This window comes from Chlamydotis macqueenii, chromosome 7, assembly GCF_036417535.1.
Source record: "Chlamydotis macqueenii isolate bChlMac1 chromosome 7, bChlMac1.mat, whole genome shotgun sequence".
Classification (NCBI taxonomy): Eukaryota; Metazoa; Chordata; class Aves; order Otidiformes; family Otididae; genus Chlamydotis; species Chlamydotis macqueenii.
In genome coordinates, this window is record NC_141562.1 from 28,152,175 (window position 1) to 28,179,638 (window position 27,464).

Below are 27,464 nucleotides of genomic sequence, written 5' to 3' on the forward strand. Positions count from 1 at the left end.
AACAAGGAGTGTCTTACACCGTTCTTGGAGCTGGTACTAGGATGGGGTCAAGAAAATTGTTAAATAAGAGAACAAAAAGCCTCATTAGAGGTTCTTATTCCTATCATGAAGGATCCTAGCTGTCTTTGGTGCCCATTGTTTGTCACATTATCTTGCCAAAAGGAGTGATGAATAAATGCAGACTGCCAGGTCATTCATAGAGAGCTAGGCACCAAGAACACAGTGAGTGCCCATGTCCTTTACTTTGCAGCTTACTCAGTGTTTCTTGTTTGGAAATACCAGCTTGGTATTTCCACAGACTGTCCTGAAGGCTCTGCAGCAGTTACTTAGAGAGATGGAGAAATCCTAGGTTGTTCCTAAGCAAACAAAGTGAAATACTGCCAATGATTCTTACCTTCTGATCTTGGCTGTATGCTAAGATCCAATCCTCCTGCTTGGGGTGGAAGAGCAGACTGTGGATATAGAAGTTCAGACGGTATTTCTGATAGGTGGCCCCTTCATCAGAACTGATTAATAAACTGCTCTCAACTTCTGGATCAGTCAGCAGCATAATCTATATGGAAGGGAAAGACAAAAATACAGTGGTGAAGAGGAGGGAGATGGAAAAATAAGCAAGCAGCTAGGAACTTCAGATGACCTTATTAAACATGTCTATTTTAAAATGTTTCAATGTAACATCAAAACTGAGCATAGCCAATCTATTAGTAAGGAAAACTGTATATTTGAGTTATGTATATAAACATAACATACGAACAAATAGCCAAAATTACTTCACCACTAGTTAAAATAGCTCTAAATGAAGTTATGCTCAGGTTATCAGAAAAATCAAAATTTGAAATTTGTAACATCAGAGGGCAAACTAACTTACTAAGTTACCAAATAGCCACAGTGGGCTGCTAGGGTCTTCATGAATGATCTATTGGAGAGGCAGACAAAAAGTTAGATGTTAAGAAAAAACAAGAGACACACAGAGAACTATCTCTAATCGTGAGGTTTGTTAGACTCTGGCAGAATTTTCAAAGATGACAGTTTCATTGCCTGAAGTGTTATAACCTGGCCATCTGCAAGAAGCAATCTTGCTTTGGCAGGAGAACACATCTGATAACGTGTTGAGTTTTGCCATCTCCAGTTTCTACGGTGCTGTGAATTATAGATTCAGTAGTGTATCAAAAATAATCTTCACATAGCAAAGTTGCTTTCTAGCTTTGTCCAAGAGTGTTAGATCAGAAGTGACAGAAAATATACGGCTTGCAGTTGTAGTAGCTACCTCTCCCCATTAAGCGTGGTATTAATTGGCCTGCATTGCTGATGAATCAGGGAGAATAATGAGATATTCTTCTCACGTGTCTCTGCATGAGAGAATATATAGGTTTGAGCAGTGGAAAGAGATCATTCCAGTATTTCAGCAAGCAACAAAGCAATACCCCTAAGGAATGGGAATGAGGGATCATGAATGACAAACACAGTAAGTTCTGAAGAATGGAATAGAATATTTGCCTAGTAGGGTATTAAAGCCTTCAATCATTACCATTTTTATTTTTTAAGTACTCATGCTGCTGTTGCTTTGCAAACGGCAAACACTGATCTGTTCTTAGACAAGCCTGAAATTAAAGGATCCACATCTGGCATTTCTCAGAGCAAATTCCTATTTAGGAAGTGTCCCCTATTTGGGCACTGCCAAAACCACACACTATTTCCTTCTCTTTCTTTCATTCAGACAGGCAGAATTAGATAAAACTTAACTATCCTCCTATGAATTATAGGGCACCATAAGTCTTGATAGACACTAGACACTAAAGAACTGTTTGTATGTGAAGGTGTTGTAAATGCAAATATAATCTATTCAGGAAATGTCCTTCATTATTGGGTAACTGCCAGAGGTTTTTATCTATCTCTAGAAAACTCCTTGGGAACATAACAATCTGGCCTGGCACTTGGAAGGTTGGGGTTCTTCAAAATCTCTGAAGTATAATATCCTGACTGATCTCAGACCAGTTACATTACCATATTATGTCGCTAATGTAAATAGGGTAATGTTTCCATTATAGCACAAAGGTAAATTCTCCGTTTGTATCTCTGATTTACTTTTGAAATCTTGTGATAAAAATATGCGTTATTAGAATTAAAGTCTTATTTTCATTTAACACTTTCAAATACATCAAGTATATAATTGATGTGACTTCTGAACCGAAGATTGCATGATAGAAGCTACACAGAAAGCATTACTAATGAAAACATCAATATATAGATCATCTACTGTCACTAAGTAGCCTATCCAGCTTCCGGAGCCAAAAATTAAATGTGATGTTTATCAGTTGGTTCTTTTTTCTTACCAGACTAATTTTTGGGACAATGTTCTTACGGTTAACATTTATCAATTCAGGCATTATGATTTTCCTGTTTTTATTACTTCCTTCTTCAGTGGATTTTGTTTACGTTGGTATTTGAAAATATCACAGCACAGCATTAATTTGGACTATAGCAACTAGAGCAGAAATAAGCACAAATCAATGGGCTTGATCTGAGCTCCCTGAAGTTAATAAGAGTCTTGTCATTGACTTTGGATTGTGCCTCCAAGGCAAACTGTTAATCAAGATCCACTGTAGTCTCACATATTTCCTTCTACCTGCACAAGGAACTCATCTGATCTCATCACTGTCACATCCAAGCACATCACCACCACATTTTCTGTCAGACCACTCCTCTGAAGTGTGAAAGTGCTCTTATCTCCATTTCTTAGAAAGGGAATTGAGGGACACACTGTTAAAGCACTGAAGCACCTAATTCCTCATTCAATCGATAAAAGTTAAAGTGCCTAAACAGACTTGCCAGCACTGCTGTGTTTGGCTTTAATCTGCTAACTACCATCCTGGGCTATTGCTACTGTGTTTTCAGGTATCTAAGGTGTCCAGAAGCCTCTCTGTTGCATTGTGACAACCAGCCATTCTGTACCTATGAAGTGTTTCAGGACACATCAGTTCTGCTACGTATCCCAACAGCAATATTGTTTTAGATGTGGCAGAGCTGTGCACAACTGCTGCAGATTTATGTAAGAGCATACAGAGAGTCAGGAACACGGGAGGGAGCTGACAGCTGACTCTCCAGCCACTAGTGAGATTCTTAACGATGAGACCAACTTTCAGTGCTGGGACAGCATTGTCTGCTCCACTGTTGTATTGCCATTCGTTTGGACAGATGCCATAAAACAAAAGAAGCTAGAAGTTGACTAAGTAGTGACTACGCACATCACAGTCAGAGCACCATGTTTCTTACGAGATAAGAAAAGTAAATTTAATTACAACATATCATATCTGCATGTAAATAAGCAGAGTTACAAGCCCAAAAGACAGCATTTGTTGGATAAGAAGTAGAAACTGCTATCTGTATGAAAAAAATCTGTCAAAACAAGAGGGAAATGCTGTTATCTACATCAACCTTTCAGATCAGGCCAGGAGTGTGCTTCTGACACAAATTCCCCAAATTTTGAGGGGAAAGTCTCTATAGCAAATACTCACATACTATGTTCTGGCTCATACTACAGCAATCTCAGAGCACAGGAATTCAATTCCTTTTCAAGGAAACTAAATCAGAATATACATTTCAGGAGTGCATCTAATGTGCTCCAGCCACCACTGCACATGCACATGTACAGTATATCAGGTTCGCAGTACTCAGACCCTCTGCCTCCAAAATGCCGATACTGCAGAGAGATGTCATCGCAACATCAACCATTTCGTTCAACACATCCACTTCCACTGAGCTGCACAACGTGTTACTGTAGTTGCAGCCACATTAGCTTAGCTTTATTGCCTAAGTTGCCTGGAACATAAATGACAAAGGAGGGAAAGTACATTTAATTTTAATGTTTTTGTTGCTGCAGCATAGGCAATAGGGAGTAGATACATTTTAGAATTTTCTTTGAAATAAACAAAGCCAATTTCTCCTTTGAAGTAGTCTGTTACTCACTGACCTGATGCAGTTGCTTATACAGAAAAGAAAAGTGGACACAGACATGTTGAACAGGAAAAGCATGGAAAATCAAACTAGTAACAATAACAAGGTAAATCAAAATTTATAAGTCATAAACTTTAATATTTTAGATAAGATATTAGAAAGCAACTATTTTTATAATTTCTGACTTCACTGCAGAAAGCATGCTGGATTTCCTTAAATGTGAGCTCCTCAAAGGAGTGACCTTCTTGCTCCATTTCTACAGTATCTAATGCAACATATCACTGCTTTCCCAGCTAACACTGGTTTCTGGACAAGTAAATTCTGGACATCATTGTGGAACCAACACGGCTTTTGCACATGAAAATCACACCTTAAATCTATCCAGCCTCTTAGAGCTTCTAGGGAAAGATGATGTAGCTGATGAATTCTAGTAAGATTTTTGAGAAGCTTTTTTTGCCAAAGGATATGAAATTGTCATGGGACAAAAGGCCTTCCCATAGAAAATCAGCAAAGGTTAGGGAAAAATCTTTCCATTTCTACAATGCGTAGAAGTGGTCATTTGGAATTTCCTCGATACTTTGCACTGTTCAATTTATTCATTAATGATTTGGAAAGAAGGAAGGAAATCTAGGTGAAAAAGTGTCCTGATGGCAGTAAGGTATTCAGAACGATGAAAACAAAAGCCAGCTATGAAGAGCTGTAAAAGGATGTCACAATCCCAAGTACCTGAGCAGTAAAATGATGTGTGAAATTCAGCCATGATGTATTAAAAAAAAAAAAAAAAAAAAAAACCACCAAAAAACTACAGATGGAGAAAAGTAATCTCAGCGTAACATACAAAACGGGCTGTGAGTAGATATTTCCTTCAGGAAAGGAGTCTTGGGTTTTTAGTAAAGAGGTCTGTGAAAACAGAGGCTCAGTCCCCAGATTCTGTCAAAAAAAACCCGTCAATTACAGCAGTAGGAATTATCACAAAAGAATTAAACAGCATAAAGAACAACGCTATTAGGCCACTGTAAAGTATTCCCACATCTTTAATACTGGGTGCTATTCTCATCTTTCATCTTTAAAAAAAAAAAAAAAAAAAAAAACCCCAAAAAAAAACCAAACAAGAAAAAAAAACACCAAGAAAATGCTATAGCAGAAAACACAGAATAGCTATAAGGGTGATCGAAGAAACCTATTTTCATAGTTTTCTACAAAGAAACATTTTTCATACAAGCAGGAAAAACAACCTGTTCAGCTTCCAAAAGAGATAAATGAGAGGCAATTTGACCAAAGTCTACAAAATCATGAATGGTCTGGAAATGCTTAAAGAACATTCAGTCATAATACAAAACTCATGAGCATCAAATTAAATTATCAAGAGAGAGACAGAAAACACAGGTGAGGCTGTGATTTGTTACCTGGTTAAACCATAGAACTCCTTGCTATAGTTTGTTATAGATGCCAAAAGTTTATACAAATAGGAAAAATGTACAGATAACATCCCTGGATAGAAAAAAAAAGAAAAAAAATCAATTCATAAACATCGCTATGGGCTCAGGAATCTGAATCACAGATTGCTGAATTCAGCAAAAATACATAGGAAAATATAATTGCCCTGATCTGACACTTTCAACAGAGAGTGGGATTGTTTAAGATTCAGCCTGATTTAGTATGGCTGTTTCTAAATATGTCATTGGAGAGTGAATGAAAATGATAAACGATAACATTATCAGCTCAGGTGGGCTGATCTAGCAACTTCTTATGTGAAGAATTGGGCCCATCATTTTTATCTTGACAGTTTTTAAACTACTTCTGATTCCATCATTACAAAATAAAGCTATTAACACATGAGTAAAAAGACACATACATATCTGCCACTCACTTCCAGGAAAAAGCCCTCAGTAAAAGGAGACAAACCTTAGAGTGCCTCTGGTCAGCTTTCTCTATTTTGACTAATCCCAGTTCAATGTGGTTTCTCCAAATTATCTGAATTTTTATACCACCAAAGTCCCAGGTATAGGTCTGGGTCAATGCAATATAGCCTCATCAAAAACAAACATGAGGCTGAGACATCTGTGCAGATGTGATTCAGTTGTTCTCTCTGCTAATTCTACTTGATATCAATGGAGATGTAAAAAAAATATAATAATCCAGAGGTGCAGGGGAGAAGATTTTTTCTTAAGACAGAACACTAGAATAACAACAGCTACTTACTCTGAACTTCAGAAAACATCTGAAGCACCCAGTGGAATGGGGCTGATCCTGTTTCTATCAAAATCCAAAAGAGGGCAGTGCACCCACGCACAACCCGGTTCATTACTCGCAGCTCAGCCTGGGGACGTTCATCAAGTGGACAGGTTGCTACCTACAGCCTTTTCTCTGTGGCTGAGCTTTGGCAAAAGCCCCGTTCTCAAAAGTGCCGCACCTTGGACCAGACCTGAAAAGATTCAACTACTTTTTCCATTAATGGTGAAGAAGTTGCCACATCTTCAGTTTTTTTTTGTTGTTGTGTGCTGCTGAGTCATTGCTTGTGGGCTGGACTGTGAACAGAGAGAAACATTGACCTTCACTTTCCCAAGAGAGTAAGCTGCAATCCCAGCAGCTAGGGTGAATTCTTAAAATATATGCCTCTGCTTTGAGATGGGAGAGAAAGGAGTCTCTGAAGACTAGCATCAGTTTTTAAATCTTTGCTTTTTAAAGCGTAGCTTCCATTTTCATTACTCAAGAATTAAATGAAAATAAAGTCTACATTTTGTCCTTACTTGAGCTAACGCACCTGCTGTCTTAATGAGGACTGTAAAAAAGGAAAAACCTCTTATTTGCATCATTCTTATGCAAAAATAGAAATGTAATACTAAAAATAATAAAGAAAACATTTAATTAACATACCTTAATAGATTACAGTAGGATGTTTCAGAGCTACTTTTGCTTTATCTAGAATTATACAGTGGTTTATAATTTAAATCATTTAATTTAGGTAAGTAAAGATCGCTGGACATCTTTTACTCTGAACTCCTGCTCCATACTGAGCCACCTTCAAAGGTACAGATACATGCTCAAGGTCTTGTCCCATCAATTTTTAAATACTTTCAAGGATGAGTATTTCAAACTCTTTTGTCCTATCCAATCTGAAACTGTTTAGTTTCTATTTAGTGTTAATCTTAATTTTAAATATTTGGGGTTATAATGTCAGTTTTAAAACAAACAAGAACACTTTCAATTTTACATTCCCTTTAATTTAAAGGTCCATCTTAACTTAGCAAGAGCTTTGGAAGCTAGAAATGCTGTTATGAGCCCAAAGTACCAAGGTTAGTTTCACCTGCTGTGATCCTGTAGCAGTGCTGAAAATAGAATTTGTCAGGCTCAGCTCCTAATCACACGCATAAACATTAGCTCTGGAGCAATCAGTTCTGGGGGAAGGAACATGAAAAGATTAAGCTTCTCAGCTCTTCAAATCTCCCTCAAATCAAATTCTAGATTATCTCTTCATTCCACAGCCTGTTCAGGTCTAATTTAGTAGCCTGACACGGAATCAAATGTTACTATTCCTGTTTCATTATTTTTACACACTGCTTTCTCTTCTTTTATAAACATTTGACATAAAAAGCATTATCAACGAAAACAGGCTCAAAATCTATTCCTGAGAACAAGTATAACAGAGCAGAAACTTCCATTCTGGCATAAAAATCTAACTCATAACAATGAGTTTATTTTAGTCCTGTATTTTGAGAAGAAATAAACAAACAAAGATAAAAAACTCAGGAAAGCTACAGTACTACAGGCACTTTATTTTGGACAGTGCAATCTAGTTTCAATTATTAATCATTTGTCCTTTTGCAACAGATGTTCTGCATTGTTCCCTGCACTGAACAGGGAACTTTTTTTTTCAAGCTGAGACAGTCTTAGTCTTACTTGCTCAGAGGTGAAAAGAAACTTCAGCTTTGTAGAGATCTGGAATGAGTTACATTCATACATATGGCCTGTACTTTGTTCTGTTGCTCAGTAAGGCATTCCTTTTATTAAAGAATCTCATGAGATTAATTAGGTAATCTTCACACCAACTTTGTGGTAGGGAAGGAAAGTGCACATATCAAGAGGGAAAATTACTTGGACAAACTCCACTAATCAATCAATGGCACAAGAAAGCAGCCACTTGCACTGTAAGCGTATTACAAACAATAGCATCTTCCAGCTCCAAACACTAGGTCCCAAGGGTCATTAATCCTAATCAAAGCAAGAGGAGGTTTTTGGCCTAAAAGTATGGTAACCTAAGCAGTGCTACAAAAGGGGCAGGGAAAAGGAAGAGACTAAGGGAGCAATTTTTCCCTGAAGGCTGAGTTACTGATAAACACAAAATCCACATGAACTTCTTTCCTATTTCTTGTGATATCCTGTAAAATGTACTTGAACTTCAAGTGCTTTGAATTTCATCCTGAAAGGCACTGAAAACAGCCTAACAGCATGGGTGACTGATACACCCTGAGTTGTTAAGTGTATAGGCATGCATTCACTGCATACAGACAGTGGGGTGTGCCCCATTATCAGGGTATAAACAGGGATAGCCTAGGTCAGGAAAACCTCTAATACATTGCGAAGACAGATGAGTTGATGGCCAGACAGGTTTCAACTGCCACCTACAGGGAATGAGGAATTTATATGGCTTGATAGATGCATCATTTCAGGAGTTTCTAGTCTGTTTGTTTTTATTAGGCCTCAAGAACACTCAAATCTTTGCATGAATCTTTTATCAAGCCTAAAGGGACAGTAATCCAAAGTGAATAAAGCTCATTATAAAGGAAGCTTCTTATGATACTCATCTTTTATGTCTGTTTTCCATGTGATGACTTATTTTCTATTTCCCCTAGTAATGTACCTTTCATATCCCACTACAGTAAGGTTTTCTTCTTGGGAGAGACATTCTCGGGTGGTTCATTGTTTGCAGTCAACCTCCATCCATACATGCTTTTTATATGCTCTATAAAGAATGCTGCATTAAGAATGATTATGCCACTACAAGAAAGACTCAGACTCACCTAGTCACAACTATTATTGTTGGAAGATGCATGGAAAAGGAGGTGCAATCAGAGAAACACTAATGCCAGACTGGCTATTAGAATGAGGATAAATGGACTGACTGGTAAGGAAATCACACACTTTTCAGCCCTTAAAATAGAGGAATAAATTATCTCCTGCTTTCTCTGAGCTTTCCACAAATAAGAACAATTGGGAGAGGCAGGAGGGAGAAACATTACACTCTAATGCTACCACGAGAGGCAACAAGACACAGTCTCACCTCAAACTTTTTGGCACAGAGACCTTTTGCAACCTCAGTGTTATGTCAGTGCATGCAATGATAACTAGAGATCATAGAATCATGGAATGGTTTGAGTTGGAAGGGACCTTTAAATATCATACAGTCCAACCCCCCTGCCACAGGCAACGACATCATTCACAAAATCAGGTTGCTCAAAGATCTGTTTCAGACGGACCTCGCCTTCATCTTGCCTCTACCACACGCAACTCCATTACAGTGTGGAACTCAGTTCCTTGTGGCAGAGATATTTCAGAGAAGCAAGAGAAGAGATGGGAATAATGATGAGCTGCAGGTACGAATTTTTTAAAAAAATTAACATAGTAAACAATTTTAAATAGCAATGTTGATTGTCTGCTGATGGTCTCTGCTATATCACAGTTATACCACGCTTGGACTGATGGTCAATTCACTAAACACTTTGTTTCATAACCAACTGTTTCAAGCCATGCCACTTGCCTCTGGCCAACCCTGGCACCTGTGCGGCACTGTGCTGTTTAATATTTCAGAGGCTCTTACTCTTGCCGGTGTTTCATAGCATACCCAAAGAGCAGAAACAAGGGGGATGGGACATCACAAACAACACACATCTCAGGCTGTGGGCAGACGTGTCCTGCTGGTCCAAAGGACTTTATTATCTGTACCTCTTCATCTCCATCCCTCTGCACAAGTTTCTTATCCCTGCACTCCTCACAAATGCTTTCATCTTACTTCATCTAAGTTCCACCAGCTGAAACTGTTCAATAAACATGGCTGATTTTATCCAAAGCACTTAAACCAATCCTTCAGTTCTCAGGCGAGGGCTGGTGCCTCCAGCAAGAAGAGTGTTAATGAACTCCTGGAACCCAGAAATAATTTTGAATATTCGCTGTTTGAACCAGGTAGGGCTAGTAAGAAACTGCTATTTTTCCTTCACCTGTTTTGCCCTAACTGGCAAAATTCTTGAGACCGACTTCATTGCAGCTAGTGACATTATACTTGTCTGAGGGAAGTATCAGATCTTTTAGCATCTGCTGCTTTTGTGTTCTGAAAGTAAAAAAGTATAACCTTAACAGAAAGTATAACAAGATAGAACTTGGAGTATTCAGTTGTTCCCCAAGATATAAGTTCTGGGTGGTAGAAGGTGAGAGAGGCAAAGCAAAAATACAATTTTTTCAAGATAGTTATCAATATTTTGACAAAAAAGTAATTCACATTTCAGACTTTTCTTTTTTCCCTGAAATTGCAGGGAATCTATGTGAAAGAAAATGAAGACTTACATACAGTAAAAAAGCAGTAAGTTTACTAAATTGTCTACAAAAATAAAAGCTATTTTTTAGCTAGTGGAAGACTTTTTTTTTCATTTTTATTTCATTTATTTTGCTTTTATAAAGACTCAGACAGTAGTTTCAAACTTAACTACCTGAAAAACAAAAATCTGTCTCCAAAGACTCATTAATAAAAATTTCATTTAATTTAAGATTTTTGTTTACCTTTTGGCTATTCTTGGAGTGAGGAAAGATTTCATTAGGTAATATTTACATGACTTCTTAAATCTTTTTCGTGAAACTCAGAGGTCTAGAAACTTTTTTTAACAAAAATTTAAATTCTTTCCAATTTAAAATTGATTCTACCAGCTGACAACTTTAGAACACACACATATCATAAGACTCCTGACAAAATCATGAGAGTTAGCACCACAATTCCTGCACTGAGACTTACACCTCTTTTCTCTTGGGACATGGTTATACAATCTAATGGTTCTCAGTGATATTTTCTGACTAGATTTAAATTTAATTGCTTTCAAGTAATTATCTATCTTTCAACATATATCTATGCAACAGATGATGATAATAGCTGAGCATACATTTGCTAGATCAATATAAACTTTGGCATGGTACACTGGGTTCTGCTACTTCTTGATTTTTAGGTGTTGAAACAGAAAAAGAAAAAAAAAAAGGATTGCAGGGACAGGAATTCAGAATTAATGAAGTCTCTTGCTTGAGACTTAATCAGGATGGTTTTCCTATCCTCTGATGGTCATCAAAGTAAGATGGTGAGTAAAACCAGAAAGAAACTACTTTGTGGTGAGCTCTCTGGCAATGTTGAGAATGGGGAATGAAACCCCTGTAATTTTAACAAATAGGTTCTCACTAAACCAGACCAAACATTTCAAGCAGTACATTGAGCCTGCCCTCCTGGGCCACTGAAGTTAATTTCAAAAGACTGACACAGAAAAATCAAAGATTCTACAAATAAAGTTGGTGCAATGTGGGAAAGGTAAGCTCCAGCTCTGGGCTGTGAACAAGGACAGTGGAGGGCAGGTTCCCTCTCTGCTAACTACAGCAAAGGAGACAAGCATGCACTTGAGTAAAACACGGAAGACAGCACAGAGTCTCCCAACCTTGTCCGTTAATTTTTCAGTTCTCACTGTTCAGTATAAAGATTCTTCAGATTCACTGTACACCATTCTGTTCTACCATCTACCTGCTTCCAGGCTTTAAGTATCTCGCCCTTCACAGAGTCATCTTATCCAGGATATGTACTCATACAGCTGGAAATTCTTCCATACTCACATAAGCAAGTGCTCCTTTCCCAAAACATATGACACGACACTTCCTGTACCATTTCATCCAAAGCAGTCTCTATGTGTTGGCTTTGCTGAAGCTCCAAGCTTTGTTTCATTTTGGTTTCTTACATGATAATTCTCAAATATTTTTTAAAATTTCTCCTTAGTTAAGTCTCTGACTAAGAATAAAGCACAGCTTCACCAATTATGTCTACAGCTAGTTCTTTTTTATGCACATTTATCTGATTTGCTTCTCTCTAAAGCATTTTTTGTATTAATGCATTAATTTTATAATCACTTCAAATTATGTTCCATGTTGCATGAACAATTGGGGAATTAGCATCTGCTTGCAAGTCATCAGCTTGGCTTTTTATTTTTGTTGCTGCAGTTGATGAACTCAAATTATCCATACTGAATGTGCTTGAAAAGAATTCCACCTCCAACAATAAATAATTCTCTTTACTTTCTATATCAGTTTCTGTTAAAGGAATTCAGTGCAGTCTGTTCAGCAATAACACAAAACACTTTTTCATCACCAGTTTTGGTATAATGGTTGAATTACTGTATAGAGTCACTATGCAACACCCTTACATGGTGTTTCACATATGCACCTAGGTAGCTACTGTGTTAAATTTTTCAATTTTACTATTACCTTCTGGTTACCATAACGCTGGTCTCAAATTGAACTATATAGTCCAGACCACCTGTGATATCTAAGCAACTTTAATGTGAGCATTAAGCTCACATTAAGAAAGGGCACCATTGCTCAGCTGACAAAGACTCAGTATAGCTGTTTTTTTTCACAGAGATGACTTCCTGAGCCTACTCAGTCACATGTACCTGAAAACTGTTCTGGGCCCTATCGAGATGCTGAAAGAGTGGGAGGAATAAAATATTAATGAGGAAATTATGCCCCATGCCTCATTTCCCTCCTTGCACATGCCATATGACACCCAAGACGGATGAAAATGTAGAAAGTAAAGTGCTCTCATTCTACTACTGCTCTGTTACAGTTGCTGATGCTTCTCCTCCTTGTTCCTCTTGTCTTTCCCTTTTCTTTCCATGCAATTTCCCCTCTCCTAAAACATATAATTTTCTCAAAACTTTTAAATAAAAGTGACAAAATGAGTATGATACATCAACTGGCTGGGATTTTGTTACTACCCCACCTTCAATTAATGTTCTACTCTACATTTACAATGTTTAAAGCAAAGGATCAGCATTCTTGGTTTGTCTTCACACACCACTATGGCAGGCAATGATCAATTAGTCCAATACAGACAGGAAACCAATTTTTGAAAGAGAACCTCAGCTGGTACAAAAGCCTACCAAGGCTATAAAGCATGATTAGAAGTTAATGGCCTAATTAGAAGTTGAACCAACTGAGGCTATACCTTTCTATCTTCATCACTCAGTCCACAGTTTCATCTACGAGAACAAAAGTAGGCAGCTTTTTTTTTTTTAAGAGCACTGATTTTGCAGAAGCACTGCAGCAAGTTATTATATGTTTTAATGTTATCACCTACAAGTCAAGCCTTCTTTAAGACTGAATGCCACCTGTCTGTGTCTTCAGACACATCTCCATGAAAGTTCAATCTATACCCCTCCTTGGCTTTTTAATAGTATCACTGATGCTTTTCACAGTCACACCACTGTGGAGCTTGCAAGGCTTTCTTGCACAATAGATATTATAGTCAATTGCCCTTCTGTAATACTTACTAGAACCAAACCAGGGCAAAGCATTAATGGATTTCTGTATGAATGTTGCTATAACGTAACTTGTCTTTCTACTTAAAATATAACATACAAGGAGGGGCATAAAAACCTACTCTCATTTCAGGTTTTTTTTTTTAAAGAATAAAATACAGTGGGTACATTAAAGTGACCTTTCCTAGCTGTGCAGCTGATCTTGCTAAATCAGAATTCTACTCATTATTAGACTGATTGCCAATATTGTACAGAAGTAATCCTGCAATAGTGAAGAAAGGAGTCATACTTAGCAGCAGTTTTAAAATTCAACTGTTTGAAGAGGTCACTAGAATTTACGGTATTTTTGCTTCAGTGACTTGATGTCATTTTGGAGTCAAATTCAAAAATCACCTTCTGCTTCCACTCTTACTGAAGTTCTTTAAGAGCATGAATTGTCCTTCTGTATCATACTTCGTGTCAGGTATTTGGATGTCTGTTCACCAAACTCCAATTAATGTTTGAAAGGCTGAGGCACTAATGACTTCAAGCAGTGCTATTACTCATGAGATGACAAAAGAAACTTAGACTCAGCCTGTAATGCTTTAACAGCTTCAAACAGCTGGGGATGTTAAATCGTGTGATCGCTCACTCCTAACTTTGGAGAGTATGGAACAACTTTAACTCCATCAACCACCTGGCTTCAAAGACTGAGATGCATTTCTGTTATCAGAAGCCAATGATCAGGGTCAGTTTCAGCAGCACAGATAACTCATGCAGCAATGGCTGTTGAGTGCCAACAACTGCTAATGAGAACTTGATCAATAGTATTTCTAATGACACAATTCAGACTGTAATGGAGCTGCTTCTGGTGATAGGGAAAATAAGTTAGGAATTATTATACCATCAGCCATGGCAAATTCCAGTGTTGCTCATTTCTTGTTATTCCACCTGCTGCTTAATATCCAATATGTATTTCCTCAGTTGTCTCTGCCCTTTCCAGGCCCTACATTAAAGACTCTGAGGATCACAATGCTTAGATGCTTACAGCTACTATGCTGCAGAACTCTTCAGTTGTCTACTAATTCTTTTCTTACTATTCAGGCAGTCTCAAACAGGATTATATATTACCAGCATTTTCTTGCACTGCTTCCTGAAGGATACACTCCAGGTATAGACACTTATTAACGTCCAGGTCTGTCAATTGCTCAGTGATGCAGACAAGGTTAGTTGATTGGATGCTCCTCGTAATAGTTCTACATTTTCACTCACACTCAACATGTAAGGTAGCCTTTCCTTAAACTTTCTCTGGCCATGTTCAACTCACAAGCAAAAAAAAAAAAAAAAAAAAAAAACACCAAACAAAAAAAACCAAACAAACTTATAGGCCATTCTGGCCACTGGGAATACAATCCCCACTGCCATAGCAGCCAACAGCATAACACAGTGTAACTGATTTCTCTGCAAGATCTTTTTGTGCATAAGTTAAAAAGGTGCCCTGAACATACCATTTCAGTTGGCAGTACACTATATAAGTAAAGAAAACAAGATGTGATAAGCCAGTGATGGAAAGAACATGTTCCAGACACATCGCAGAGAGATCACACAAGCATGGGGAAAAAGTGAAAAGCTGAAGGAATAGGATCTAATAACTTTACTACAGCAAGGGTTTAGGTAAGTCAGAGGCCACAGAGAAGGACTGCATTTTAAAGTGAAATTTCAGAACAGACTTAGACTCAGTTAAGGCAAATGTACAAGAATTACATGCAGTGAAAAGCCTTTCACAACAAACATGGTTGGTGTGAAAAGCAGAGATGAAGCTGAACAACATGTGAAGTCCCTACTATGCTGGATCATTTGCTGTCATAGTCAGCTCTAGTCATAAGAGTGTCAATAATCTTTTGTTTCTGCACTGTAGGTTCTAAGATCCTCAAAAACATAGGGATCACACCAATGAAACAAACCTGTTCAATTTCACTCCATGTGTGTGAGTGAATAAAAGAATTACATGTACTGAGGTGGCTAGAAAATAAGTAAAAACTATGGCTATGCAAGTCAATTCCCACAAGGCAAGATAACTGTCATTTATTAATTGTACATTAGTTGCCCATGTGTACACATTTCTCCTCATTTTCACTAAGGAGTAAGCACCATCAAATTTATCACATTGCAAGAGTGAGCTTACAGTTACTATTCAGTAGTTAACATGACAGTAATCGACAGCTCAACATGCTTGGCAGTAATTTCTTATGTAGACATAACCAGAAGTAGAAAATAATCAAGGACTCACAGTCAGAAAGAAACAGCAAAAAAAAAGTCAAGAGTATTAGTGGTCTTGGCAACCGACTCTAGCCACAGCCCCTGCTCATAAATATGTTGTGAAGCCCAGTTGTTACAGACGAATGGAGCATTGAAAAATTGTATCCTTCTCAAGATTATGCACTAACCCTGCTAAAGGAATACTTTGGCTGTGAATAAAACCAAACACCCACAGAGACAGAGTTCATGCTGAATTTTCTGCTTCCTAGTCTACTAGCAGGAGAAACCTCTTGAGGCTACGTTACGTTCTAGGGGAATGAAAGAACTGCCTAAAAGAGCCACCAGTATATGATGAACATCCAGGTCCCTGAAAATGAAGATGTGATATATTTGTATTGTCAAGCCAATAAACTAAAATATGTTCATCCTGACTATAGTGGGTCATCAAATAGTGCTCAGGATTACAAGTAGTGTGATTTTGTAATAATTATTGAATGTGGTGGAGACATTCTTTTTCACATAATTGCTTAATCTTCTTGAGCCTCCAACAAGGTATCTGCCATCCTCATCAGTTGAACTGTCACTATAAAAACCAGAATTCACTGAATTAGAGCTAGGAACATGACAAATAGTAGACTTTGCCAGGGCTTTTTATTGAAAAGTATTTTCTTAATCAGCTCTCATGATATTATTCTATTGTACCTGATTCATCAAAAAAGTATCAGATGTCTTTTTCCTCATTTCCCCAAATTCTAATAGATAACGGTGTGCCCAATTGTTAACATTCAAAAGCAGAGAAATTATTAACATTTCTATAATTAATATGTGAGGTTTAAATTATTTTTACTTTAGAAATAATTGGCATCAAATTTACATCAATCTCAATGATAATTACATCTATCTACCCTTGATTTCTATGGGGCAAACGATCGCCAGAAAATCTGATTACCTCACATGCATTCATTCAGTTATCCTTTGAATATTGTAAGTACAGCAAGTGTTCTCACCTTCACTTTTAATCATGGAAAGATAAGGCACAAAGCAATTAAACAGCACATTCATTAAAAGACTTAAGAAAGCCTGTGCCAAACCTCAAATGCTTGAGTGCAGTATCTTTAATAGAAGACTATCCTTCTTCCTATCACCTATTTATGGGCCATGTATCTTCCTTGGGGGACAATAGACAGGCTGTCAATAAAGAAAAGAGTTGTTGACAAACATGAATTTTGTGCTATTTCAATCCCAGTCCCTGAATAGCTTTGGATACAGTGATTCCCTCCTTTTAAAGAGAAAGTTAAAATTCATTCAGCTGAACATCTCAGTCTGAAAAAAAAAAAAAGTTGAGGGAGAGATTACACATTACTAGAAGTTGGAGGTGGAATGGTTCCTTCAGGTCATCAGGTCCATAGCTATGTTTTTAAAGAATATTTAATTTGTTTGATATACTTTTTGTCTTTTTGTTAAATTCTGAAGTTCCTGAATAACAGGGATGTTTACTCTTTCTTTTCACACACTGTCGTTGTCAGTTAGCTCTTTCAAATTGACTTGCACAAAGTCTTTCCAAATGGCTTTATGAAAAACTGACAAAGAATCCTGCACCTTCTCTGATGTTTGATCCAAAGCTCCTTGGAGTGAAGAGAAATCTCTCCGGAGGATTCAAGCTCCTGGAGGCCTGAAGTTATTTATTAATTCATAGAACACATAAAACAGCAAATGGGCATTCCCTCGCTTCTGCTGAAGTGCTTTAATTATAAACACAGACAGGCTATTAATTTCAGTCAAGCACATAGTTTTTTAGCCAATGTAACTTGAGGAAGTTTCCTAAGACCACTGACCAATTCATATCAATAATTACATTTGTCACTGTAGCGCTGGCTGGCTTTCTCTGCATAGCCAAGATGTAATCGATAGTATGTCTTATTCTTGGTCCTCTGGACATCCCTCTTCTTTAGACAGATTTTGAAAAAAACTCTCTCCACAGCCTAGACCAAATGCCATGGAAGCCAATAAAGTCTCATTACTACATTATAACAACTAACTGCTTATCTTAATAGCCCACTGTTTACTCCTCACATCCTTTATTAGGCTTGAATAGAAGTTGCATCCAGAAAACTTTATCAATTACTCAGATTCAGACAAAAAGTCACTAAAGAGAACAATATTGCCCAAAGCACCCTTTCAGCTTTAGTTTCTTCTCAGGTTTATGGGTCATTTGCAAATCTGTTCTGACAGGAATATTAGGCTGCTATAGCAGAAAATTCACCAGAGATTTAAACTCCAGGGAATGTTCAACATTTGCATGTGTCATGGACGAGATAGAACAAACCAAGTGCTGATATAAAAGCTAAAATGTCAGCCAGCTTTTGTCACTCATTAAAATGAATTTTAAAAACCTATAAGAAGAAAGTCTACTTTGGGTGCTAACTAACCCTCTAGGAAGTTTGCTACGTGATTATATACACTCTCTCAAACAATTATTTAATATTTGGTCAGCAGTTGTGAGCATGTGGATTTTCCCCCTAGTTCCAGAGCACTCGCACAGAAGAATGTAAACCTTATAGCTTTCCAGTTTTGTAATCCTAGTCACACATTTGTAGTTTTTTGTAGGCATGTATCTGAGCTAATTACACCATTTTCTAAGCTGACAAGCAAAACAGATGTCAGACGACTAAATTCTTCTTTGATTCAGGTGCCTATTTGGCACAGCTTTCCCCCTTTTATTATACTCAGATCTGCCTTGTCCATGTTCTCCTGCATAATAACATCACTGGGACAAATACAGATAGTGAGTAAAATGGCACAACTCTAGAAAACTCAGTGATTTCAACCTTCTCATACTAAGACTTTGAGAAGAGCCAGAGCAAAATCCAAGCATGAGAACAGTACCAGCTTCCACATTCAGCTATGAGTTGAACTACGACAGTTGATTAAGAGGCACTGGAAAACTACGCTGAACTCTGAATGTAGTCACTAGGCATGCTCTTCTCTCCAGAGTCTTTCAGGGAGTTGACAGAAGGCTAACTAAGGAGACTCCAGCTCAGGGTGTCCTGTCCATATTGACATTTTTCTTCTCAAGCCGCCTCACAGCAGTGACATCAACTAACAAGACAAAACAGGTATGGAAGAAGAAACTTGAATACTGAGTTTATTTTGGCTTCATCACTTGTTTCTCTGATGGGTGATGAGGAGAAGAGTAGTCATGTTGCTTCACATCAGACTGCATTCATATGCAAAGCTCTGGATCCTCTGGACCAGCAGAGAGAAACAGTTTTTTTAAGATACTGCCTCAGAAAATCTAATACCACAACAATATAGTCTGACACAAGTCATAGGATCCTTCTGCCTCTAGCTGCAGATTTTCTTGCCCCTCTTGTATTATCATTGGCACTCATCCAACTCAATCTACCTGTTGGTTTACCAACCTGAACCAGCCCACTGCAGGGGCACATAGCCCTAATGCAAGAACAAATGGGAAACAGAACTATTGAGTAAGGTGTGAAGAGGATACAGGGGACCTGCAGTAACCCTTACGTAGACTGGCTGAGGCTGCAGTGGAACTTCATCTTTCATGTGATTGCTGAACTGTTCTCCTGATGAGCCTGTGGTCTTGATTACAAGAGGGAGTCAAGAATGATAACCTCATAGCTTTGCAATCTTAATAACAGGCCTACACAAGGCAGGTAAACATGCTTTGGAAGACTGTTTGGTCCCTTACTTGAAAGGTTAATGGCTAGCTTGATTCATATCAGAGTAAGGTTTTATCTGGAAGCAAGTCATTGCGTCAGGTTGCATCAATACTGCTTAATCTCCACAAATTCTTTTCAGACACAGAATTAGCTCTTCAGATCAGAAGTAGGGGCTTTTCAATCTAACCTTGTTTCCTTTCCACTCACACTCTTACTCTATACATCAAAGATTAGTCTTCAATATCAGAAGGCCCCAGACATTAAGCTCTAGAATAGTGCCACAAAAGCAGAGCTAATCAAACGAGTAGTGACAGATATAGGATTCAATACTTAAAGAGCATCCGACCTTGAAGTAAAAGTTTTATTTCTTTGGAAATATGGAATTCTCTGCCTTCCAATCACAGCACTATTTATACAGCCTCAGTGGCACTATAATTACAAATAGAATTTGAGGTCCTTGTCCCAGAGAGCTTAAATGATTTCTACAATGAGAGATGACAACAAAGAGATCGATGATGTTACAAAAGAGTCAGGATTACAGAAGTGAGAAATTAAGATATTCTGTGAGATACTCTTAATATTATATTCAGGCCTCTTGCTTGCTATTTCTTATGCAGCTTCACTTCCCATCCTGTCCCCTACAAATTGTGAGATGTGAGATCCTAAAATTCTGCTACCCTGAAGGGGAAAATTTTATACTCAGCCTCATATTAGTCGTCCATTCTCAAGGATAACTAGTTACAGTAAAAATCAATACTTCATAAAACCTAGTCACAATTTTGGTGGGTTTTTTTTAAAGAATCATCAGCAGTTTTTATCTTGATTACACTAGGACAAGTCTGGAGTAAATCTTCAGACTTGAAGTCAATTCCTCTCAGCTTAACAACTTACTGCGTGCTGAGGCGTTTACCTGTCTGTTCACATACTTTTATCTTGGGTACATGCGGGATAATTAGACTTAGTTTAAGCATTTTTTGCTTAGACCTAAACTAAGTTCTGTATAATTTGCATTGCCAAGTTAAGAGGATGTTGACATCAATGAATTCATTAGCAGTTTACCTATCAGCCTAGTAAATTATTTTGATATAATTGTATGCCTGACACTATAATTCCATATTGTCACTCAAGTATAAAAATCAGAGTAAAGAAGTTTATAGTCATCATGTAAGGGAGACATTCAGGCTACAGTCATTGAGAAAGTTAATTTCACAGTATCTGTGATCACATACTAGAAGTCATGTAGCTGATAAGATGGCACCTCATGTTTCTTTCTAGAATATGCTTTATGACTTTTGGTCACTGAACGTTGTTGGGAGGAAGCCACACTGACTTCATCTTTTAATAATCCTGTTTCATAAAAAGCAAAAAGCTTAACAGAACAACAAGAAGTTAAAACAGATTTAATCTATTTTGTATAATAGATATTGCCATATTTAGTAGAATGTGTGTGTGCAAATACACACACAAACATTTGTATGCAAACACAGCATCTTGAAGAAAATGTTTGTTTTACAAATTGGTCAACATTTTAACATGTAAGAGGTTCTAACTTGCTAGGCCTTAAATACATTTCCAAGTCAGTATAAATAGTTTCAGAGTACGTGTACATTTTATCCTTTTTCTTTCTTTTTTTTTCCTTTCTTTTAAAGGAAAAAATACATGACCTTTTAATGTTAATGAAAAGAACCCCTCTAAGAGCAGGCACTATTTGCAGCACTAAGACATTCCCCCTGAGCATTCAGCTACTGAAGAAACAGTTATGTGTATAAGCAACATTCAAAGACATTAAATTTAATTCCTCTGAGAAATTCCTCCAACACTACCTTGAGCATGACCAGCTCTACACAGACCTTAGGATGACTAAGCTGCATTTTAGAAGTTGATTTTAATTTTTTTCCCCTTCATTACAACTTCATCAGATTTCATCTGCATCCTCAGACAAATGCTGAAGACCCTGTACAGGTTTGGAAGCCCATGTCCAGATAGATGAAGGAGCCAGTAAACAGAACTTATTGCCTATATCTCTAAATAGGGTGGAATTAGGAAGCGCAGGTGTAGGGTTATCAGTGAATAGAGTACAGCAAGGATTACACAGGATTTGAAAGAGCCTGTAATAATAATCTCTGACAGAATTCAGAGCTGGTTTGACCTGGCAAATAATGTTTCATAGGGTTTTCACTGGAGCTGCTTTTAAGAACATCTGAGAGTTTTGCAAATTTTGTGTTTGCTTTTCCTGCCTTTTCCCTCTAAAAACTAGTTGGATGGGGATGAAACCAATATAGATATACAAGAGTTGAAAAGCTGAGAGTGTACGATCCTCCTGAGACAAGAACAATCCTGTGTCATACGACACGATTAATCACATATGGTCCTCCTTTTAGAGTACAGTCATGTCTGCTCCCACAGATAAACACAAGTACACACGCAAGGACAAGAACAGCAGCTGGTAAACAAAAATATCATCAAATACTATGGTGACAAGAGTGATTTCATTCAGACCGCCCCTTGACTTAACTACTAGTAATTTAGTTAATTCCCTATTTTCCTTTCTGTAAAAATTGCTGATAAAACAGGGATAATGCCACATATCTAAGTCAAACCAGGAAGAAAGCAGGTGAAGGACACGGTTTATTCAAGACAACCAAGGAAAAGCTTACGTCGCGTAATGATCAGTAAGCTGACTGATACATGGTTCTGGTTTCTAACAAATAGAAATGGACATTTTTGTTGCAAATATTTTGTGCGTTTAAAACCCTGAAGTTTCAGGAGGACCACTGTAAAGTCAGATATCCTAGCAATCTCAGAAACTCATTTCACCTGGAATATTTTCAGAGGAAAAAACATCAGGAAAGCCTTAATTACTTCAAAATGAAATGTTTTTTAAAAAATGTGTCCCAAAACATTACTTTGTTTTGCAAATTTCAGCAATTTAATAAAAATGAATCATAAAATGTTTAATTCTTCCCAGAACTGACACCCAGGAAGAAATCAAATAAGTTTTTTAACCCTAAGTTACGTTCCCTCCGTCTCTTATTTCACACAAATTAAATATCTACCTTCCATAAACACAATAAAAAAGAACAAAGTCATACCTACACATAAGGCTAAATATTGAAGTCTTAATGAGGTATATAACTCCCACCATAGTCAAAAGAAGAAAAGAGCTGGTACCAACCTTCCTTGTAGACCTGGCTCTACATTCTTTAGAGAATTTAATCCCCCTCAAACAAGGAATCTTTCAGAACTGTAAGGATTAAGCTGGAGGGCCTGGGAATGGTATGCAAATAATTTAATGCATTGTGCACTCATCAAACAAACAAACAAAAAAAAAAACCAAACCAAAAAAAAAAAAAAACCCCCTACCTGTGATTCTGTAAATCCTCTCTTGTTAATCCTCTCAATCCCTCCCCCACCTTGACTCCATCCCTTCTTTACTTCCTTCCTCTGGTTCCTTCACTTTTACCATCTTTTTTTTTCCTCTCATGAATGCCTGCTCCCTGTCTGGTTCATTACTTCATATAGCTCTTTCCAACTTCTCCATTAATTATTACTTGTGTTAACTCAGCATCTAGTCCAGAAGCCTGTTCCTCTAATTAACATTCAAATATCAACAAAACAGTGCTCTTTGCTGCGGAGAACTACAAAGCACAGTACCTGCAAAGGTACAAACTAAAGGCAGCAAAAAGTGAGCCCAAACCCAACTATGAGCAAGGTTTTGTATGAATGATAGAAAAAAAAAAAAAAAGAAAAAAAAACAAAAACAAAAACAAAAAACCCCAGAACTCTTGTTTAAGGAAAGTATTGTCATGGGGTAGTGGATGTTCCCTAGAAAGCATCTCCTCCCATGCATGATGGACACACTGAGAGACTGTATCAAGGCTTACCTTAATTGAAAAGGTTGCAAGCAGAAGCGGAGACTATCGCTACAGGTTAATTGAAGGCAGCAGCTGACCTCCTAATATGCAGTGAGGTACGGCAAAGTTAGCGAGAGCTGGAAAGCAAAGGCTGGCAGCCCTATTTTTAGTGTAATAGGCTGGGGAGTGTTTCAAAAAGATGTGTTATATGGCTGAAGCAGAAAACTAAGTGTCTGGTTTCTCCAGCTGTACTGTGAATGCATCAGAGATGGCTACGTCACATTTGTCAGGGCCAGGAAAATGGACATTGAAATAAATGAGACACAAGATGCTGAAAGCCTGAATAAGACCATTAGCCTTGTAGACAGCTAGGAAAGGCAGCGTGCTAGAAACAAGAATGCACCTCAGATGTCCTCACTTGTAAAGACCAGATAAAGACATTTCCCCTACAAGGAATTCTGAGGTTACCTCAATAAATGCATATTGATTAGACATTGATAAGAAATTTAGCATTCATATTTGGCCAAAACATATTGATAGTAACAACATCTATGAAGAGAAAGAAAATCAAAGACAAGTACATTTTGGCTGCTGCCTATACCACAGCAGAATCTAAAAGTCACTCTTTCTCACAGTCCTCTCAAGAGCTAGGATGAAGCTCCTAACACAAAATTAATCAGGGAGCATCTTTTGCCTAGTGAAACCACTAGACTAGAATCAAAAAACCCAACCAACTAAATAAAAAAACAACTAAAGGAAGATCTCAGTCTCTGAAAATTTAAGTATAAGCAACCACTCATTTTTCTGAAAGTCTGAGAACAGAAACCCATTATGTGGGTCACCAGTCTAGAAGAACAATTAGCTTGTGTCACCATTTGTAGATTGGAATTAATTTTACAGTACCCTTGAATATTAGAATGACTTAGGAAGGGCAAAGCAACTCTTCTGTAAAAAGAAGCAGTTTGCACTAAAGCCAGCTATCAAACCCAGAGCTCATGTTGCCATTGTTGCAAGTCACCATTAACTACTGATTAATATACATCACCCACAAATACTCCCTTCCGCTGAGTTTGATAAAACACAAGTATTTTTAATTAATTAAAAATTAAAGTGCAAGAAATTGCAGTTACATGTTTCAATCTAATCACAAGAGTGATGCTTTCCTTTGCTTGGCCTCTGTCAACCTCCTATGTGCTTCCATGGATTTTGCAAATGTACACATTCTCAGCAGCATTTTAACTGAATTAGAAACATTCTGAGGAAAAAAAGCATTGTCATATTCATAGGACATAAATCTAGGATTTACACTGGGATTCAGATTTTCATTTCACCAGTGGTCTTACAGATGTAGACAAATTATGTAATGTTCAGTCTTCCTGTCTGCTGTCTGGTCTTGACTATTCAGACATGGATGTTAAGGGCAGGAGACCATAGTAGTTCTCTTGTCTTATCTCATACATAACATTGGATGTAGAAAGCAATAGCAACTTTGAACTTAATACAGTCAGAATAATTGCAACAGATTTATTTCAGATGTAAAAGAAATTCTCAATACACATATGAAAATGATATACTTCAATACACACACAAGCCAGTAAAAAGGTATCCTAATGTGTGAATGGACCCATGGGTAGGCAGGATAAAGTATTAAATACTCGAGTCCAGTTGCTTGGCTGGCTAGCACTTTAAAAGCTCTCATTTTGGGGGATGTCACTGGTATTTTCTTTTGAGTATCAGCATAGAGATTATTCTGGAAGACATCATAAACCCTTTTCACAAATGGCTACCCTTGACTAAGTTTTATGGTGGATGTCAGGTGTACAAGCACAACCTGGGAATGACATACAAGATACTAACTTCTGTTGACTGCAGTACTGGTTTCCTGATGTGTGTATATTGTTGACTACAAAACTACCAGGAGGATTTTGTATATATTTCATTTTATTTATCTTTTTAATACCATAGATCATGCATCAATCTCTGGTAGGGAAAACACAATGCTGTCTTAATAGCCTATGTAACTACTACCGTAACTACATTTAGGGGCTTATATAAGGGGCCCGAGTACAAATCTGAATGAAATATAAAAAAGTGACACTTATTGGGTGTCACTCCGACACACCTCAAAGGTTTAGCTGTTCTAACACATACTGAAATGACAAATTAGAGGACTGGATGAAGTCCAGTACATTGCCTGTGAGCCCAGCTTGTCTGCAGGCTCATAAAGAAAATCTCACCTTCTTGTCAAATATTTTGCTGTGTTCTGGTTTTCCATGCTGCAATAGTGGGAAGGTAAGAGGAAGCTCTTATGGCATGCTAATAGGAATAATTCAATTTTGCATTCAAAGTGAGTTTTTTTATTGACTTCACTAGATTTTGGATCAAGATCTGAGATTTGTAAAATGAACTTTAACCAAGTGAGAGTCTATGTGGCTGGTTTTCAAACAGCAGAATAGCAATTAAAATTAGATCCATGGTTTATGAAAAGCTTTGATATATTTGCATTTAAAAGCTTGTAAACCATTTCCAGGACAGGCTTGGATTCTTTTTTTTTTCCAAGTTTTCATTCCAATTCACTTAGTACTCTTCTCCGAACACTCTTCTTTTTAATTTATAATGGACCTTTTTTTTATTTTCACCAAAGATCCTAATACTGTACTAAATTAGTAACTATAATTTAAGCAGGGTAAAAGGAAATTGTTTAAAATTATAATGAAATTTATATTAGTCCAGCTATAATCACAATTAAAATCAGAGTAAAACATGTCAATTATTCTGATTATTACTCAGCTTAAGAAGGCTATAGTCAAATAATCAGATCCTTTTGCATAAAGAACTTCTGGTTTTCTTATCCATTTTGCTTTTCCTACTTTTCTATCCTGCTTTTTATTGCAGCTACTTCTAACATATTATTACATGACATCTTTATGTAGTATAGGGACATTTCAGAGCCATAGAAAAAAAGTTTTTAAATGGGCGTATTCTTAATACCACAAGAAGCAAGGTAACCTCAAGGTGGTGGGGTAGCAGGGATGAAGCCTCCGTTCTTTATGTTCCTGAACCTGGAACAACCTTGGTGGGCATATTAAAGCAGTTTCTCTTGCATATCCAAAGTCCTACTAAATGCAGCTTTTAAAACTCAATAAATGCTTTGACTAACTGAACACCGAAATATAAGCAAATTTGCCTTTGAATGACTGGAAAATATACTTACCCTCCCCAGGTATCCTAGCTGCAGATTACATATTTATAACAAATATTAAAATTAATAATTAAAGTCCTCTCCTCAAAAGCACCTCTAATTTTGTTGTAGCTATTGGATTGGTTTGGTTTGGTCAGTTGGTGGTTTGTTTTTTTTTTTTTTTTTTTACTGGAGACCTTCAGACTATACTGAAAATTACTGTGCTGACCACTTGCATTCATTAAAGTTCTCAAAACACTGTGCAGGAGTGATGCTGGCAATTTCTGTTCTCTCAGGCATTTTTAGCTTGGCTAATTACAATCTCGCTGCCTAAATTTTCCCCTGCAGCTTCAGAAAGAGATGATTTTCTTTTCCTTTCATCACAAATATTTTTGTAGTTTCACCACACACTGTTAAATAGGCCGAAATACATTCTGCCCTAGAAGAGGATCTATTTCGTGTTCAATGGAGAAAGGAATTTAATACTTTTTTGTTTATTTTTATTTCATTGCTGCTTAGAATTGTTCATGCTTAAAAAGGAAACTCTTATCTTCATCAGAAGGAAATTTCTGAAATCCTTCATTTTTTTTCTAGCTTTAGAAAACCCAAATTGTCTGGTTACCATTGAACACATCTACACTGTATAAAATGCATAATGCACACACTTCAGAGACCTGGATTTGATATTCTCTGTTCCCTTAGGATTATCTTTCCTAACCAATGCTTCAGATTCCTTCTTTTTCTCTACTTTTAATTACTATTTCTATTCTGCATTGAAGTTCTCTTTCCAAAAGATTGTGCCACCCTTGAAAAAGCTGTATTTTTTCATCTTCCATGCCTTCCCTCTTCTTAAAAAAAAAAAAAAAAAAAAAAAGCCCTCTAAAAATACTGATCAAATTAATTTCAGGAGCAGATGAAGTAATCTTAACATACAGATTTAGATAATTAGTCCATAAAACAATTTGCATTGTTAGCTTATACCAGCTGAGATGGGCTA

The 27,464-nt window shown here is 37.2% G+C and overlaps 1 protein-coding gene across 2 annotated transcripts in view; it reads right to left on the reverse strand.

The window, feature by feature from the left end:
* The window catches only part of LOC104475586 (VPS10 domain-containing receptor SorCS1), a 292,980-nt gene that overhangs the window by 118,160 nt on the left and 147,356 nt on the right, over positions 1 to 27,464 (reverse strand). For both annotated transcript variants that reach the window (XM_086752150.1, XM_086752152.1), the window contains exon 4: positions 395 to 553. In XM_086752150.1, the coding sequence (XP_086608276.1) occupies positions 395 to 553 (159 nt within the window). The remainder of the gene's footprint in view (positions 1 to 394; positions 554 to 27,464) is intronic.